The sequence below is a fragment of the Aricia agestis genome, chromosome 5 (assembly GCF_905147365.1).
Source record: "Aricia agestis chromosome 5, ilAriAges1.1, whole genome shotgun sequence".
In the NCBI taxonomy this organism is placed as follows: domain Eukaryota; kingdom Metazoa; phylum Arthropoda; class Insecta; order Lepidoptera; family Lycaenidae; genus Aricia; species Aricia agestis.
Window position 1 is genome coordinate 463,241 of NC_056410.1, and position 16,441 is coordinate 479,681.

Sequence of the window (16,441 nt, forward strand, 5' to 3'; positions counted from 1 at the left end):
AGCTTCCAATCGTCCCTGCTAACCCCCCTATATCTTTACTTACTATTATTGCCACTCTCGCCCTGTATAGTTTTGAGCATAAAATTTCTCTTTCCTTACAAACTAAAAAATAATAAGTTATATATCTATATCTCATTTAATACTCATATAAATATTATATTTCTATGTTTAAGTACAATTCCAGTGTTTCCTCTCTCTGTATTATATGGGTAGAGACGAGTTAGACCCCAAACAGGATAATATCACAAATAGATCCAAAAATTACAAAATACAAGTGTAGTCGTTACACAAGTACTCGCTGTAATCTAACCATTTAAAATATTTTTTTTTCTAATTTTTATTTTATTTTGGCACATCTTAGCACCGAAGGATAACATATGACTTCGTTTAGTGTAGAATCTCAAATATTTTTATTTCGCCGTACATACTAAAGCGCACTCGATTCGTTATTTGTTTAACGCTAGTTTAAAAAGTGTCCGAGCCGGGTTAGACAATAGACATGAGAGTTATTAGCTCCCTTACAATTGCGTTGTCTTTAAGGTTAAAAGAGAACGATCTTCCTCTCGAATCGTATTTTATACGATATGGAAAACCCATTTTGTGACGCCGCATGCATGTAGTATATTGTATGATGTAGCTGGATATTATGTAGCGGTGCACACACATTTGCATTGCTTCATAGGGACGTATGTATATCTGCATAGGGGTGGACGACTAGTGGCGGTGCACACACATCTGTAACTGGCTAAGAAGGCACGTATTGCACGTTGCTGGTAAGCGGCGCATGCGTACGTGAACGCACGCGTGCAGGCGCGAGGCGGCTAGTGTCGGCGCATGTGCAGGCCGAGGTGGTCGGAGCGCGCGAAGCAGCGGCGGCAGAGCGGGCAGGCGAAGGGGCGGTGGCCGGTGTGCTTGCGCGTGTGCCGCGTCAGCTCGTCCGAGCGCGCGAACCGCCACCCGCACCCCGCCCACGCGCACACGTACGGCTTCTCGCCTGGAATAATAGCACGTCAGGTAATCGTTTAGCAGCTGTGATGTCTGTGCTTTTAAAACAAATGTGGAAACTAATCGCTATAGTAGAACAAGCTTTTAATGAAAATAATTATTAATGTTGTTGCTTTCATTGTAGGTTTTTTTTTTTAATGAAATAAGGGGGCAAACGAGCAAACGGGTCACCTGATGGAAAGCAACTTCCGTCGCCCATGGACACTCGCAGCATCAGAAGAGCTGCAGGTGCGTTGCCGGCCTTTTAAGAGGGAATAGGGTAATAGGAGAGGGTAGGGATGGGAAGGGAAGGGAATAGGGGGTGGGTAGGGAAGGAAATAGGGTAGGGGATTGGGCCTCCGGTAAACTCACTCACTCGGCGAAACACAGCGCAAGCGCTGTTTCACGCCGGTTTTCTGTGAGAACGTGGTATTTCTCCGGTCGAGCCGGCCCATTCGTGCCGAAGCATGGCTCTCTCACGTATAATAAGGATGACCACATTGAACTTTAGACAGCTGATTTCAAAACGCGTGCTTTAAGATTCTGTAGTTTTTAATAGTCTGATTGTGTGTGTGTGTATATAATATGTCTAGAGTTTGCTTTAACAGCTCAAATTGTACCTGTGTGCGTCCGCTTGTGCGCCTTGAGGTGCGAGCTTTTGGTGTAGACCTTGTGGCAGCCGGCCACGTCGCACTTGTGCAGGCGGCGGCGGTCCTCCCCGTCGGCCGGTCCCGTCCCCTGCCCCGCTCCCGCCGCCCCGCCCCGCGCACGCGCCGCGCCGCCCAGCGACTGCAGCGCCGACTTCAGCAGCAGCGACTTGAGCTCGTCCGCCGCGCCCGGCTTCGGCGACGCCATGTAGTGCGGCAGCAGCGGGAAGAACGGCTTAGCTAGATCGAGCTGCGGCGGCCGCGCCTCCAGCGGGGATTTGGTTCTGAAATTGTATAAATACTGAGGTCAATTTTAACTATGAAATTTTGCTATTTACTCAATGTAGCTCCATAGTCCACACTAGAACTAGAAGGGTAAGTACTAGTCGAAACTCAAAGTCAAAGCTCAGCTAAGCTGCTGTCTTCGAGTTTCCGATAGCAAGCTACCTCGCTCTTAGTAAGTTGCAAGAACGAGGGGGTCCTGATTCCTGTTTGCCGTTCAGAGAAGTCTTTATTTCAGATTTAATAAGCTCGTTAGTATGTGTAATAAGAAGACAAAGCTGCGGTACCTGCTAACATGCTTCACCTTGCGGGCGCTGCGGAGGTCTGGACCAACTTTTAATCTCTGTTCTGTGTATTCTGACCTGGAATTTAAATGGTTTTTTTTATGTTAGCGAATATAATCAATTTTTAAATGATTATATCTTGGAAATGGCGCATTGCCGGCTATATCCTCTTGGGTAAATAGGACGACAATCTTTTTTAAGGATATAATACTCACAGGAGGTGTGTAGCCGACGCGGGCTCATCCAGCCTGGTCATCTTGGTGGAGGTGGAGCACGGGGACCCTGGAACAGATTAAATATAAGTCGGTTAAGGGGTAATGCATCTTTAAAGGTTCGCGCTCACTTTGTCGGCGCGTGCCGAGGCTTGCCGGGGCGGATCGGGGCTCAGCGCAGCGCAAAATGCGCTACAGCACACTATTGCCGGGCCGGGCCGCATGGCATTGACGGATTTTGAGTGCTTTGGATAGCTCCAGTGTGACCACTCTTAAATCACTCGTGACTCGACATATCAGAAACGTTGCTATATTGTACTAAAATCTACTAGACCGTGTTTTAGATTCTACCGAAAATCTACCTTTATTAATCAATGTATTCTACGTGGTTAAAACTAAAATAAAACTAAAATGTTAATATGGACTGTCTTCATTATGCATTTTAATTTTTTATATTATTTGTTATATAATATCGATCTTCTATTAAAATTCACAAAAAGATTTGGACTACTAAATCGTCATTCATTTGACCTGAAATCTACCAAAAAGTGGAAATCTATGTGAAGTGTGGTCACACTGTTGCCGGGGCGCAGCGGGTTTGTCGGGCCTTGCCGGGCCTTGTCGCATTGACAGAAATCCGCTGCGCCCCGGCCCCCGACACAGTGTGCGATACGCGCATCCGCTTCCATACAAATTGTATGGAGGCGGATTTTCGCGATGAGCCCCGGCACGGCCCGTCTCAATGGGCTCACTCCTTTAAGGTTCATAATATATGCACTGAAAATAAAATTCCCTCCATAGAGTACCTATAGAATCGGGCATTAGAGCGTCTCTTTAATGGCTACCGATGCATACAAAATCTGGGGGCACGGGAGTGCCCCCGCCAAGATGAGCCAAGCGAAGCGCGCAAGGGCACTACCTACCTTTTCTCGAAACGTTTCGTCGTATTTTTGAACCCTCGTAACTTTGGTTTGAATAATGCCAGATAGTTGAAATTTTTAAGATATAGTGACATGGGTATAGTTATTAAATGCGCAAAGTTTGAATATCGTAGCTATTATACTTTAGATTTTATAGGTGTCCAAAAACCCACAATTTGGTCACTGACTCACCGATCATCAAAACTGTTAGGGTACTTCCTGAAGTCTTAGAAAGCTGAAATTTAGTATGTAATATAATATTAGTACAAAAACAACATAAAAATTATCAAACCCAACTTAACCTATATCCGTACCATTATGGAGCAAAATTAGGCAAAAATTTGTGTTTTTTGTATGGGTTTGTGTTATCAGCTGCACGAGAAGAATCTAAAACTCTACACATTAGTCAAAATCGGTGGCTTGGCCATTTTGTTATTCGTAAGGTCTTTGAACTTAATGATATTATACCGTGGCCAGGCCACCGATTTTAACTATATAATTTGTAGAGTTTTTAGATTCTTGTCGTGCGGCTGACACATTATAATATTATTATCAAATATTTTGCCGCGCTTTAGTGTAAAATTAAGGTTTTTAGATTTGGGGCTGAGTATGTAAGGTTAGAAACTTGGCTCTACATGAGATCTCACTACTTTTTGACACGACAAACTATAAAATTATTATGTTCTCATCTTGGCAACATTTTTACATGAAAATATTTTTGGTGGGATGTAACAGTCCTAAAATTAAACTATCAGATAAATGTTAATTAAATCCTAATTCAATTATCTTTTTCCTTTCAGCAGCCTTAAGTCCAGTATCCTTGTAAAAAATAGAACTGAACCTCAACCTATTTGAAAACTAAAAAGGCAATTGATGCAAAATCCCCAACCTACGGTAGCAAAAACAGCGTTCATGTAAATTATGATTAATTCCCCATTCACCTGCCGGCGCGGCGCGGGCGCTCGCGTGACCGCCTGACGTCAGCCCGCGGAGGCCGCGGCAGCCCTGGCTATGATGGATCTGCTAATTGATCGTTTCACTGATCTAATTAGGCTCAGCTCCGCGCTCATCGCCGCGGGAGAGCGCTATAAACTGCAGCTTTGACATTGCATGCCCGCGGTCTGCTTAAGCGCAACTGCATCGCAGAGTTGTTGTTCTTTAAAGATATGTAACACTTCTGACATGCGAAGTGATGGAACTGTTCTACCCTTTCTTCCCTGTCCTAAATTTCTTTTAGAAAAACCGATTTAAAACGTCGTCAATATTCTTCGAGGCACCAGGAGAGTCATACAAAAAAGCTCTTTTAAGTTTTACCATAAAAGTTCGATTTTCTAGAAATGACACCTTTCTCCTCTTGCAAGCGCTCCAGTCTAAAATGTATATTTCGTCTTTCGCAGCATTTCCATTTTAACTTAGTTTTGGCACTGCGCAGTGTTCGTGTTGGATGATTTAAATAATTAAGTTGTGTTCATTTTTTCTGGTGGTAATAATTATACAAATTGTAGACACCACGACATCTGCGCTCGCCGCTCGGCGATGGAGCTGCACGATCCGACATCCATCCATTACAATATAATTAGCAGCGTCTTATATTGTTCGTTATACTTTATAATTTATACTTCGAGCGCTTCATTATGAATAATCACGGTGGACAGAAATGGTCAGGCATTCGCCGTATTTGGATTTTAAGTTAATTTAAAATGTACAGTATCCTTGCTGTTCTTGTTCGATTAATCGATTGTTAATTGTTGTAGATAGCGACGAAGTAAAATTTTGTAGCAATAGGATTTCATTAAAAAAAAAATGAAATACCTAGCTGTGACCTGTACGCGTACGGTGTTAGGTGTACCACATTGTCAACACCCACATTATGGTACCACTCGCAGCGATGCATGGTGCAAGCTGGCAAGCTTTACTTGTTATGTGTATTCATTATGTATTTTGTATTCATTATGTAGTATTTAGTTAATTATAAACTCAACTCATCTGCTGTTTCATTTTAAGCGCCTTGCCTTAGCACTTTTGAAAGCGAGTGCTGTTTTTGCCAAATTTTCAGGCATAGAATCTATCATAGCGATCGGACTCAGGTCTGAGACGGTCGACTAGGACAGGTCTACCACTACAGCACAGTCGACAAATATCAAATACACTGCGGAGTGTACACGAAATGGAGTGGTCACAAAAAGTGGTGTCGCGGTCGTCACGCAGGCTCACGTGCGCGCGCGGGTCGTTGTCGGCCCGTGTCGGCCGCGGGTGTCACTCCACCGACAGGCGACAGACACCTGACACCCCACGGAGACGTCACGAGTCACGACCGCGCGAGCACTTATCATCCCTAGTATGTCCCACAATCTGAACATTTTGTTTAGTCATTATAGTATATAGTCATAGTCATTTTAATGTATTTATGTAGATGTGCTATCATCAGTCAGTCAAGGATTTTTAGACGCAGATGTGTCACTCACACACCCCACAAAGCTCGGATTTTATAATTATTTTATTAGAAACATGCGCCTTATTTTTTTTATTTTTGTACCATAAAACTTGCAAGGTTTGTCTGGTACAGCTCAGAAAGTTCACTGTCTGGTACAACTTAAGGGCGGACTGCCAAATTTTGCTGTGTTTTCTAATAAGTATTACGATCCTGGAAGACGATTGACTTAAATGAAATTGAGATTTATTTAATCATTGTATATTTATCTGATATTTGCCTAACGGAAACACGATTCACTTTTTTTGACTCGATAGTTATATTTTTTGAAATTATGAATCTTTCTGGGCTTTTCAACAAAATATATCTGTTACACTTATTGAGTTACTATCATTCAATAACTTGCACTACTACAATCACGCACTTTATAAAATAATGGCTAAAGGAACGTATTAGTATTGTATTTAGTTTTTAAGTAATCATCATAAACAGTTTTGGGACTTACGACCTTTACTTTCGTGCTATAATACGGGGAACCGTTGTTACGCGATATTGTTCACTATTAGCTACAGCGCAAAACACAGTGCTCGGGGGCACGATTCATGGAATCATTATATCACGATTGGAGGATAGCGGGGTGTGTAGGCGGGGCTAGCGTGCTTTGATATTTTTGATCGCAGGCTCTTAAAGAGACCGTAAGGAAAAATAGGAACATAAATGCTTGCTCGATCTATAAGTTATGCCGATAATCGATATCAAACCCTTTATTGAAGCTAAACAGCCCCAACAACAGTGTATTGTTACACGAAATCTCGTAAATACCTCCCACACGTGAGCTGCAGGCGGGTCTGCAGTGCCTCCAGGAGTAACATTACCTTAGAGTAGCCTTTATGTCTTTGGCATAAAGGAGTTGTAAAGACAAGACGTTAACCGTAAACCATTGTACAGTGAATACAACGGGAGAACTGATATACTGCTAATACTCTGCTGGCGCCCGATAACGATCAGGATTAGGGCGTGGTGTAGTTGAGGCGAGGCGATGGATGATCCGAGACAAATCCAGCAAGTTGCTATTGCTAACTAAATAACTATTTTGCAAAATATCACGAATTTACAACTGATCTTTCAAAATCACTAAACTACGTAAGAAACTAATTATTGTTTTATTTGGGTAACAGATACGCTGGGAATCAAAGTTTGACTCATTAGAAAGTAATGTAACCAAAAATATCTGTAGATCTCACTAGAACTATTATAGCCAATGATGCTACAACACTACATAAGAACCGATCTGGAATAGCCACGAATATATGGGCCATAGAATCGAATAGCATGAGCACTTTCTTGTGTTAATAGGTGCTTAAAGAGGTGATACAGTAAAGAGGCCGATATGACGTGATAAATATGAGAATCGATCCCGCGACAGCAGTGAAAGTGTTACAGCTGGAGATAGCGCAGCTCTTAACGGGGGAACAGCGCTAATGGTGGTCGTATAGATAGCAGTAGTCAGGCCTCCGGACAGAGCCGGACATATCACATATGCCGGACCAAATATAGGGTTTTCGGCCACTCCGGCAACTAAGTTAAGCCTCTAAATATGTAACACATAGGTTCTTGAATTGTGTGATAATTAGCTGTGATATTAGTGTAGTCATAATGTTTGTGCTGCCGTTTGTATTATTCGGATTTTATTTTATTGAATTTTGATTAGTATTATTATTGAATTAGTTTTTAATTTTATTAAAGTTGTATATTTTATTGCTGAAATTATTGTATGGAAATTATATATAATGGGAACTCTGAAATGTACAAGTTATAACATTAGAAATTATTATATTACATACTTACATAGCCTATCGACATAATGTAAAATAAGAAAACAAAAGAATACTGTAAAAAGACAATGCGATATAATAGCCATGTAACAAAGTAGTAATTAAGAAAAAATACAAAAAAAAGAAAAGAAAAAAATAAAAATGTAAGATAAAAATCATGTTAGGGGGAGGAAAAAAAAAACAGATAGGTTCACATCGTACCTCTGATACACATCATCATTTAACATCTTTTCCGACAAAAATTTGTTCCTTTTTTTGTTATACAATCCGGCTAAGCTGTAGCTTAGCCGGATTGTATAACAGAAAAAAGGGTTAGGACGTATCCTACAAGGCTAGGAGACGGCATCAGCAGATAGGAGCGATCGCGCGGAGTTAGAGCCGAGATAGCAGAGTTTATTGTATGCGCGTAACGATCGAGCTAGATTTGTTTGGGAACATTCTCTTTGACCGCTTGTTTCGAATAAATACAGAGGAATACGATTGTTCCAGATTCTCTAAGGTAACATTCAGTTCATTCAGTGAGAACAAGCTTTAGGCGTGTTCCGAAACTAACTGTATGCCAGTGCCACAATAGACTCTACAGTGCTCCCAAAGTGATAATGCGCATAGAAATTTTCGTAATTTTCGGCTACGGTCGTATTTTCCGAGCGTCGGAAGACGTCGCTGCAAGCGTTGTTTTAAACATAACTAGCGCTTTGCAGCGACGTAGAGGCGCCTGACGTTGCTTGGACGTTACCGCGGCGATGGCTTCCCGGCACTTTGACGGACAGGCGACAGCGGACAGACATTATAATATGATAGTTACTTCTATTTCCTTTGAACAAGGTGCAAAATGCAAGTTTCATAGATTCGGGTGTTGTCGTGATTACGACAATTAGCGAAGATTTCCATGCGCATTGCGCATTATTAATTTGGGAGTAAGTACTGTATTCTGTCTACTCTGCCAGTGCGAATGGACGAGATTGGTTACCGAGACGTCAAATGCACTAAGCTGTACACTATTTACAGTTTAAGATCACACTTTTAATAAAGATCAAAGGCATATATTTATTAATTATTTTAATAGATGCATACTCAATTACTAAAATGCTGTGTCGCAATGTATGCACTATGTTGTTAATTATAGACGTAGTGACTGTTTCGTAATAATAATATGTGGTTGTATAAAACCTCAAATACCTTACAACTTTACAACTTACAATATTGAAGCGTTTTACTGGAGGTCTTAAAGTTGTTCAGTAAATGTGTATTGACCTGTTATGGCCGCTAATAAGGCTTATGGCACCTAAACGTATTACTCTACAAAACATTCTCATAGCTTAAGGCTTCGATATGCTTATAGGTTGTAACAAAGTTAACAGTATACTGCACTATTCTCAAAATATAGGCCTACATCCAATTAATAAAAACTTAAACAAAATACTTATATTATACAATGTATCCCGACACCGATGTCCGATCCTTTAATGTCATGATCTATGGCATATTTTATCGACAAATTGGCTCTAAAAATTTTTCTTCCTCTCACGGTTGTAAAATGGCAGCCATTTTAATTTTTCTCGGGCTTTCACACTAATCTGACCAGTACTTCACATGTAAATATCTTATGAAGATAAAAAAGGTCTCATTTGATAGCTAAATTTGTGGACTACGCTTACACAGGCAAAACGTTATCAATTTCGTGGAATTAAACATAGAAAAACCCAAGAGTAAGAAAAAAAATGTGTATTTTTTATTAATGGCTTTTTGTAAAAAATCTAGCACATTAAACTGGTTCTTTTTTATTTTTAAAAGATAGAGGAAGTTTTCATCTTTTAAAATTCTTTTACTTCAATGTTTTAAGTGAGATAGTTTAGAAGTTATAATGATTTTCTTATGATGAGGTGGTCAGATTAGTAAGTGACACCGGTGTCGGGACACATTGTATATGCGCTTTAATATTTCTATTCCTAGTTATTTTCCGTGCAGTGTTAAAAATATAAGTATGCCCGGAATAAAGGTTATCATAGATTAAATATGTTTCATAATATTTTAACAATCCATACACAATAACAGACTGGCTTAACTGTAGTTCAGTAATTAATATTTTAGTTAAAAGAGAGGTTATAACTTGACATTAAAGAGATTATAGACTATACATCCACTCAGTATAGTATAATAGAGTATAAATAGCGGGCAGTGGCGCAATGCCGTAAATCGAGTAACAAGTGTGAGAATCGATTTGTACGTTTGTCCAGTTTCCATTGCGCTACAGTGTACACTATACACTATGCACTATACAGTGTACAAGTCTAGGGCCTACATTTCCTCGGAGATAATCCCGAGATCGGTATCGACTGTATCGAGTACCGTTAATCAATTCGATTAGCAGTTTGCTATCGATTTCAATCAGATCAACGAATTGATTTATGATCATCGTCGACGTGTTCAAGCGTAAATAAAAGTAAAAGTTATTATTAATATTTATCTCTGTAAGCCGTGCTAGTAAAATATTTTTTCTACCCCACCCGGGTGTAACAAAAATGGACCAATCTTTTATGTATGACTCCTGGCAACATTCAGAATAGAAATCTGCATGCTTTTCCGAGTTAAACCCCTTTTTCAGATTGTACTGGTATTTTCTAAATAGTTATCTACATCCAGCGCCTTATCTACCAATTCTTCAAGCGATCATCTAATAACCACAGTACTTACTATAAGTCTTGACTATAGTTGGTCGGTTCCGTAGTCAACGAAGACTTGTTGATTTAGACAAATCGCTCTTTATTCGTTTTTGTTCCGAGTGTGCTGCATACATTTTGAATTGCAATAGATAGTCAGTCTAACAACGGTTTTATAAAGGTGAGCGGTAAGCCTGACAGCTGCATTAGTACAGTAACATTGATATTACAATATCTCCGCTTCATATTAGGTAAAGCTTGCAGTAAGTATAACGAATGTCCTGCGCCGGCGCACCAGCAGCGAATTCAAATGTCCGCTGACACTAATTATTTGTAAGTTAGGTGTTATTTAAACGGCCCATAGAGACGGGTAGTGGGAGGACATGCTCATGAGCGCGAGCGGATGCGTCTTTATTCGATTTTTAATTGTGAAATGCCAGTGCAAGGACATTAAAACTGTTTTTTCGAAAACCTAGCGAAAACCCAAAAATAAAACGATGCATATTCTATAATATTGTAATATTTTATACAGGTTGTTAGGGTGAACACCGTTATCCTTAAAACCATCAAATGAGCCCGTAGTCATAGATAAAGTTGTTCATTTTGTCGAGCTCGTTTGATGGTTTTAAGGATAACGGTGTTCACCCGAACAACCTGTATATCTATAGAGTTTTCATTGATATCATTTATCAATAAAACTAATTCTTTACAAAAAATAATGTTTTAGGTACGAATATTTTCAGGAGAGCTACGAGAGGTCTAGTACACAGTATTTTAACTGTAACCGTTACAGACCATTTCCTAGTCTGCTACACCAACAAGTACCCGCTAGTCGCTACCCGCTGCGTACACCTGCGTGTACCTCCCGATTCGGATTAAGACACAAATTGTCAGCGACGCTAACAAGCCCGTTAATCATACCGCATAATATAATATGTATTGTCACATAGCGCTGCACTTATCTGGCATAATGCGGTCCTCGCAACCGCATATACAAGTGTCGCCATCTGTTGGCGAGCGGCGCGAACATAAACACTGACAGCGACACCAATGTTTGTATATAGCCTGCCGATTTACGTGACAATATTTATACTAATTTGAGTTATTTGGTTTATTAGATCGAGGGATTTTGTACTGCGGTATGAATGGAGCTTAGTTTTGTGGCTTCTACACTTTCTTTTCGCATACATACAGCATTAAAAACTTACTGACTCACAGGTAACCATTTATTACAATGAAAAATTGCAAAAAAGTTCGCAATGGTTCAAACTTCTGAATCAGGATTTGAGTCACAAAATTTCATACTTTAGTTTTGTGACTCGCCTCTAAAATTTAAACAAATTCCTTCATAAACGTGTCAGAGCGATCTTCTTATGAAAACTCCACATCGGAAGTGTCTGCCGGGTGTTGTTGCCACACACCGTGCTACAGACTACAGTACACACTGTCATGATAATAGAAACGAACTTCCCGCCCGCTCGTGTATTTGTATAATGTATTGTAATGTATTCCGCTATATATTAATAATATATTGTAATTGCGCAGCTGTTGCATTGAAAGTGAAACACGACTATTTCTTTCGCGGATTCCAGTTTTTTAAGTGTAAATATATTTCGATGTAAAAATACCTCGACAGCAAAAAGTACGGTTGCCTAATGGCAACGCTCCAGTTGAAAGAGGATGGACTCGTGAGTTGTGAACTATCAGCCCTCTACATTATAGCAGCATTTTGTACAGAATACAGATTCAGTGGCTCATCTAGCTAGGAACATTCAGCTGTAAAGTAATTCTGGAAAAACTAGCAAGTCATTGTGAAGTAAGAAACCTATTTTTGCCTCGTCAAGAAGAGTCCGGTGTTCTTGCAAAGAAGATCGACGTAGGTTTAGTCAAAAAATATGAGTCAGTTTTAGAGCCCGCGCAGACTACAGACTTTTAGGCGGCCGATAGTTTGATCAAATTGGGGTTTCAGTAAATTATTATCGGCCGATACAAATCGTTTAGTGTGCGCACCTTCATACATCTTCGTACTGATTAAGCTTTCGATCAAACTATCTGCCTGCAGTCTCCGAGGGCTCTTAATGACAGCTACAGATTGAATAAGAATTATAGACAGAATTCTACCAGCAACACACTGAGTTCGGCTTTACATTGATATGTGTGATAAGTTAAGCTTCTGCACCAGTTGACCAATCACATAAAACTATAATGTGAAGACTGAAGACCCATTCCTGGGTTTTTGTTTGATCTGAGCTTGAAGCATGTAAGCGCTTTAATCCTCACCTATATAAACACCAACAAATGGTGCCCCGCTACCAAACAGTCTCAGAATTCGTCTGGGGTTAACGAGGCTGTTATACGACAGATCACAGATCTCCTCATCTCGCATATTCATGACTGGCATTTGTCACACACTGCACACGACATTCAGCTGTAACTCCGGCACGTAGAGTCGCTAATAGCTTGTGGTATGTGGTATCAGCTGCCTAATTGTCCTAACAAGGGTAGAGTCCTGTCATGTTTCCACACACGGGATAATCGGCCGTATCACGAGTATGCATAGAGTCGGCAATCGCTTGGGTAAATTTTATCAGCCAATTGTTAACAAGGGTACGGCAAATCTTGGAGCTTCTGTTGGTAAGTCTCAATCCCACCAATTAGTTGGGAATGTCGCTGAGTGACCACGTGGACGGGCTGATAGCCGATATGTCGATAAATTCCTCTGGACGGTATGCCAATGTAGGCAAATTGGAAGCCATGTAACTTCTGATGATCTCTATTCTCTACCCTATATGCAGACTGTATCGAAATAGGAACCAAGCTGCAATTATGTTGCATTAAAATCGGATACTGAGGTTTATTTTTTTATTTTTATTTATTTAAAACTTTTGCACATTGTTGCACAAAGGCGGGCTTAATGCCTTGTGGCATTTTCTTCCAGTCAAACCTTAGGGTGTTGCAGAGATAGTGAGGTAGATGCAAAATACTAAGGGGACAGAGAATATTGAAAAAACCTTCATAATATTTAATTAAAGAAACAAACATAATATTACATATATACCTACAATGTACAATATAACAATATATATATATATATCTTAATATATATATATATATCTTAATATATATATTTCTTGTGTGCGTGTGTATGTGACTGAACTCCTCCTAAACGACTGGACCAATTTTGATGAAATTTTTTGTGTGTGTTCGTGGAGATTCGAGAATGGTTTAGATTTACAGTTTGGTCTACTGGAAAATGTTTTTTCAATTAATTTCTTATTTATAAGGAGTTGTTGATTTTGGAATGTTTTACATTAGATCCGGCGGACGGCGCTATCATCGCAGTCAATATTATTCTATTTCAATTTTAGTTTGTCCTGACAGATGGTGCTACGATTAATTTGAAAAAAAATTTGTTATTCAATTCATGTGCTGATTAAAATATTATATTATTTAGGCATCAGCTAAAAATGAAGTTTTCAAAATTCCACCCCTAAAGAAGGAATTAGGTAAAAATAGTATCAAAATTTGTATGTCCACGGGGAGGGCGGGAGAATCCTCATGGATTCCTTATTGGCCGGCCCATACGGATATGTCCAACTTTACTGTGCTGTTACCCAGTAACCTACGGACTAAACTCCCTCCTGGTTACAACCTGCTTATAAAGGCAAAAGTTTGTTTGGATGTATAGATGTATGGATGTGTGGATGTATGGATGTTTGTTACTCTTTCACGCAAAAACTAATGAACGGATCTTAATGAAACTTTACAATAATATAGCTTATACATCAGAATAACACATAGGCTACAATTTTAACCGACTTTCAAAATGGGGGAGGTGTTATGTTCGTTTTCTTATGTTCAACGATTACTCCGCCGTTTGTTTACCGATTTTCAAAATTTTTCGTTTGGTATGTAGGGTATCATCCCAATTTGGTATTATATTCACAAAAGTGGTGATCTGATGAAAGATCCATAAGTAATCGAGGGAACTCCTCAAATTTTATGGGGAAACATGTGGTGACTTCGGTTTCGTGAGAAGTATTCTAAGCATAGACATAATATATACTGTCGTATTATATTATGTCTATGATTCTAAGCATATGCTACAAACAAGTAAGATTTTGCACCGAAGTACACCTGGTATACCGTGGTTCGGAAGGTGCTGAGAGATCTCCTGATTCTTCATAGATACAAGTTTGGGAGTTTCGGCGTTGTTTTAAGAACGGAAAGCATATGCTACTATGCAAATTACATTCATCATCATCATCACTACCATAATATTATACCATGCATCGTCCCATGATTATGAGCCTTTTCATAGATTTTAAGATCGAGGCTCGAGTTTGTCAAGCGATAATTTAAAAAAATCTATACTTAATATTATAAACCTGAAGAGTATGTTTGCTTGAATGCGCTAATCTCAGGAACTACAGGTCCGATTTAAAAACTTATTTCAGTGTTAGATATCGCATTTATCGAGTAAAGCTATAGGCTATATTATATTATATTATCACGCTAAGACTAATACGACCGAAAAAACTCAGGAAAATGTAGTAAAAACGGGGAAAATATTAGAAAGGGTTTATCTCACGAACTACTGGAGCAATATTTGGCACTTATATAGAGTAGACCACGTGAAGGAGTACTTATAGCTATTTTTATTTGAAAATGTACGGTTTCTGTGAAATTCCTAATATACGCGGGCGAAGCCGCGCGGGACATCTAGTCTTAATATATATATTTCTTGTGTGCGTGTGTATGTGACTGAACTCCTCCTAAACGACTGGACCAATTTTGATGAAATTTTTTGTGTGTGTTCGTGGAGATTCGAGAATGGTTTAGATTTACAGTTTGGTCTACTGGAAAATGTTTTTTCAATTAATTTCTTATTTATAAGGAGTTGTTGATTTTGGAATGTTTTACATTAGATCCGGCGGACGGCGCTATCATCGCATTCAATATTATTCTATTTCAATTTTAGTTTGTCCCGACAGATGGTGCTACGATTAATTTGAAAAAAATTTTGTTATTCAATTCATGTGCTGATTAAAATATTAAATAAATAACACATAGGCTACAATTTTAACCGACTTTCAAAATGGGGGAGGTGTTATGTTCGTTTTCTTATATTCAACGATTACTCCGCCGTTTGTTAACCGATTTTCAAAATTTTTCTTTTGGTATATAGGGTATCATCCCAATTTGGTATTATATTCAGAAAAGTGGTGATCTGATGAAGGATCCATAAGTAATCGAGGGAACTCCTCAAAACTTATAGGGAAACATATGGTGACTTCGGTTTCGTGAGAAGTATTCTAAGCATATGCTACCAACAAGTAAGATTTTGCACCGAGATATACCTGGTATACCGTGGTTTGGAAGGTGCTGAGAGAATTCCTGATTCTTTATAGATACAAGTTTGGGAGTTTCGGCGTTGTTTTAAGAACAGAAAGCATATGCTACTATGCAAATTACATTCTTCATCATCATCATCATCATCATCACTACCATATTATACCATTTCATAGTCTTTTAGATCGAGACTCGAGTTTGTCAAGCGATAATTTAAAAAAATCTATATCTACCTAATATTATAAACCTGAAGAGTATGTTTGCTTGAACGCGTCAATCTCAGAAACTACAGGTCCGATTTAAAAACTTATCTCAGTGTTAGATAGATCATTTATCGAGTAAGACTCATCATTTATCGAGAAGGTTATATTATATTACTAGCTGACCCGACAGACGTTGTCCTGTCTTGACGATTTAACCATGATTAAAATGAGTATAGCTCCATGCCAAATTTCATCAAAATAGATTAAATGGTTTAGGTGAAAATCATAGTTATCATCATAGTAAACTCACAGAAAACCGGCGTGAAACAGCGCTTGCGCTGTGTTTCGCCGAGTGAGTGAGTTTACCGGAGGCCCAATCCCCTTACCCCTACCCTATTCCCTTCCCTACCCTCAACTATTCCCTTCCCAATTCCCAAATTATCTATTTGTTGACTTCTGTTGTTCGCTCGACGATTCTGCATTGCCAACCGAGCTGTTTCACGGGCTGCTTCACTTTGCTCTCGTGATTGAGAAGCACGAAGTCGAGCCATACTATTGCGGCGCTGTTCACGTGCAATTTCTTGTTCTTCTTCAGTCCTTTCATTTGCAGTATTTTGTATTCTTCTTGCAT

General features: G+C 39.4%; 1 protein-coding gene across 1 annotated transcript; it reads right to left on the reverse strand.

Moving 5' to 3' along the window:
• On the reverse strand, positions 1-16,441 carry LOC121727034 (Krueppel-like factor 4). The gene is made up of 5 exons (XM_042114712.1): positions 16,300-16,441; positions 2,413-2,479; positions 2,201-2,275; positions 1,605-1,915; positions 1-994 (listed from the first exon to the last, which is right to left on the reverse strand). Exons 1-5 carry the CDS (start codon positions 16,439-16,441, stop codon positions 822-824), a joined length of 768 nt encoding a protein of 255 aa, XP_041970646.1. The 3' UTR covers positions 1-821.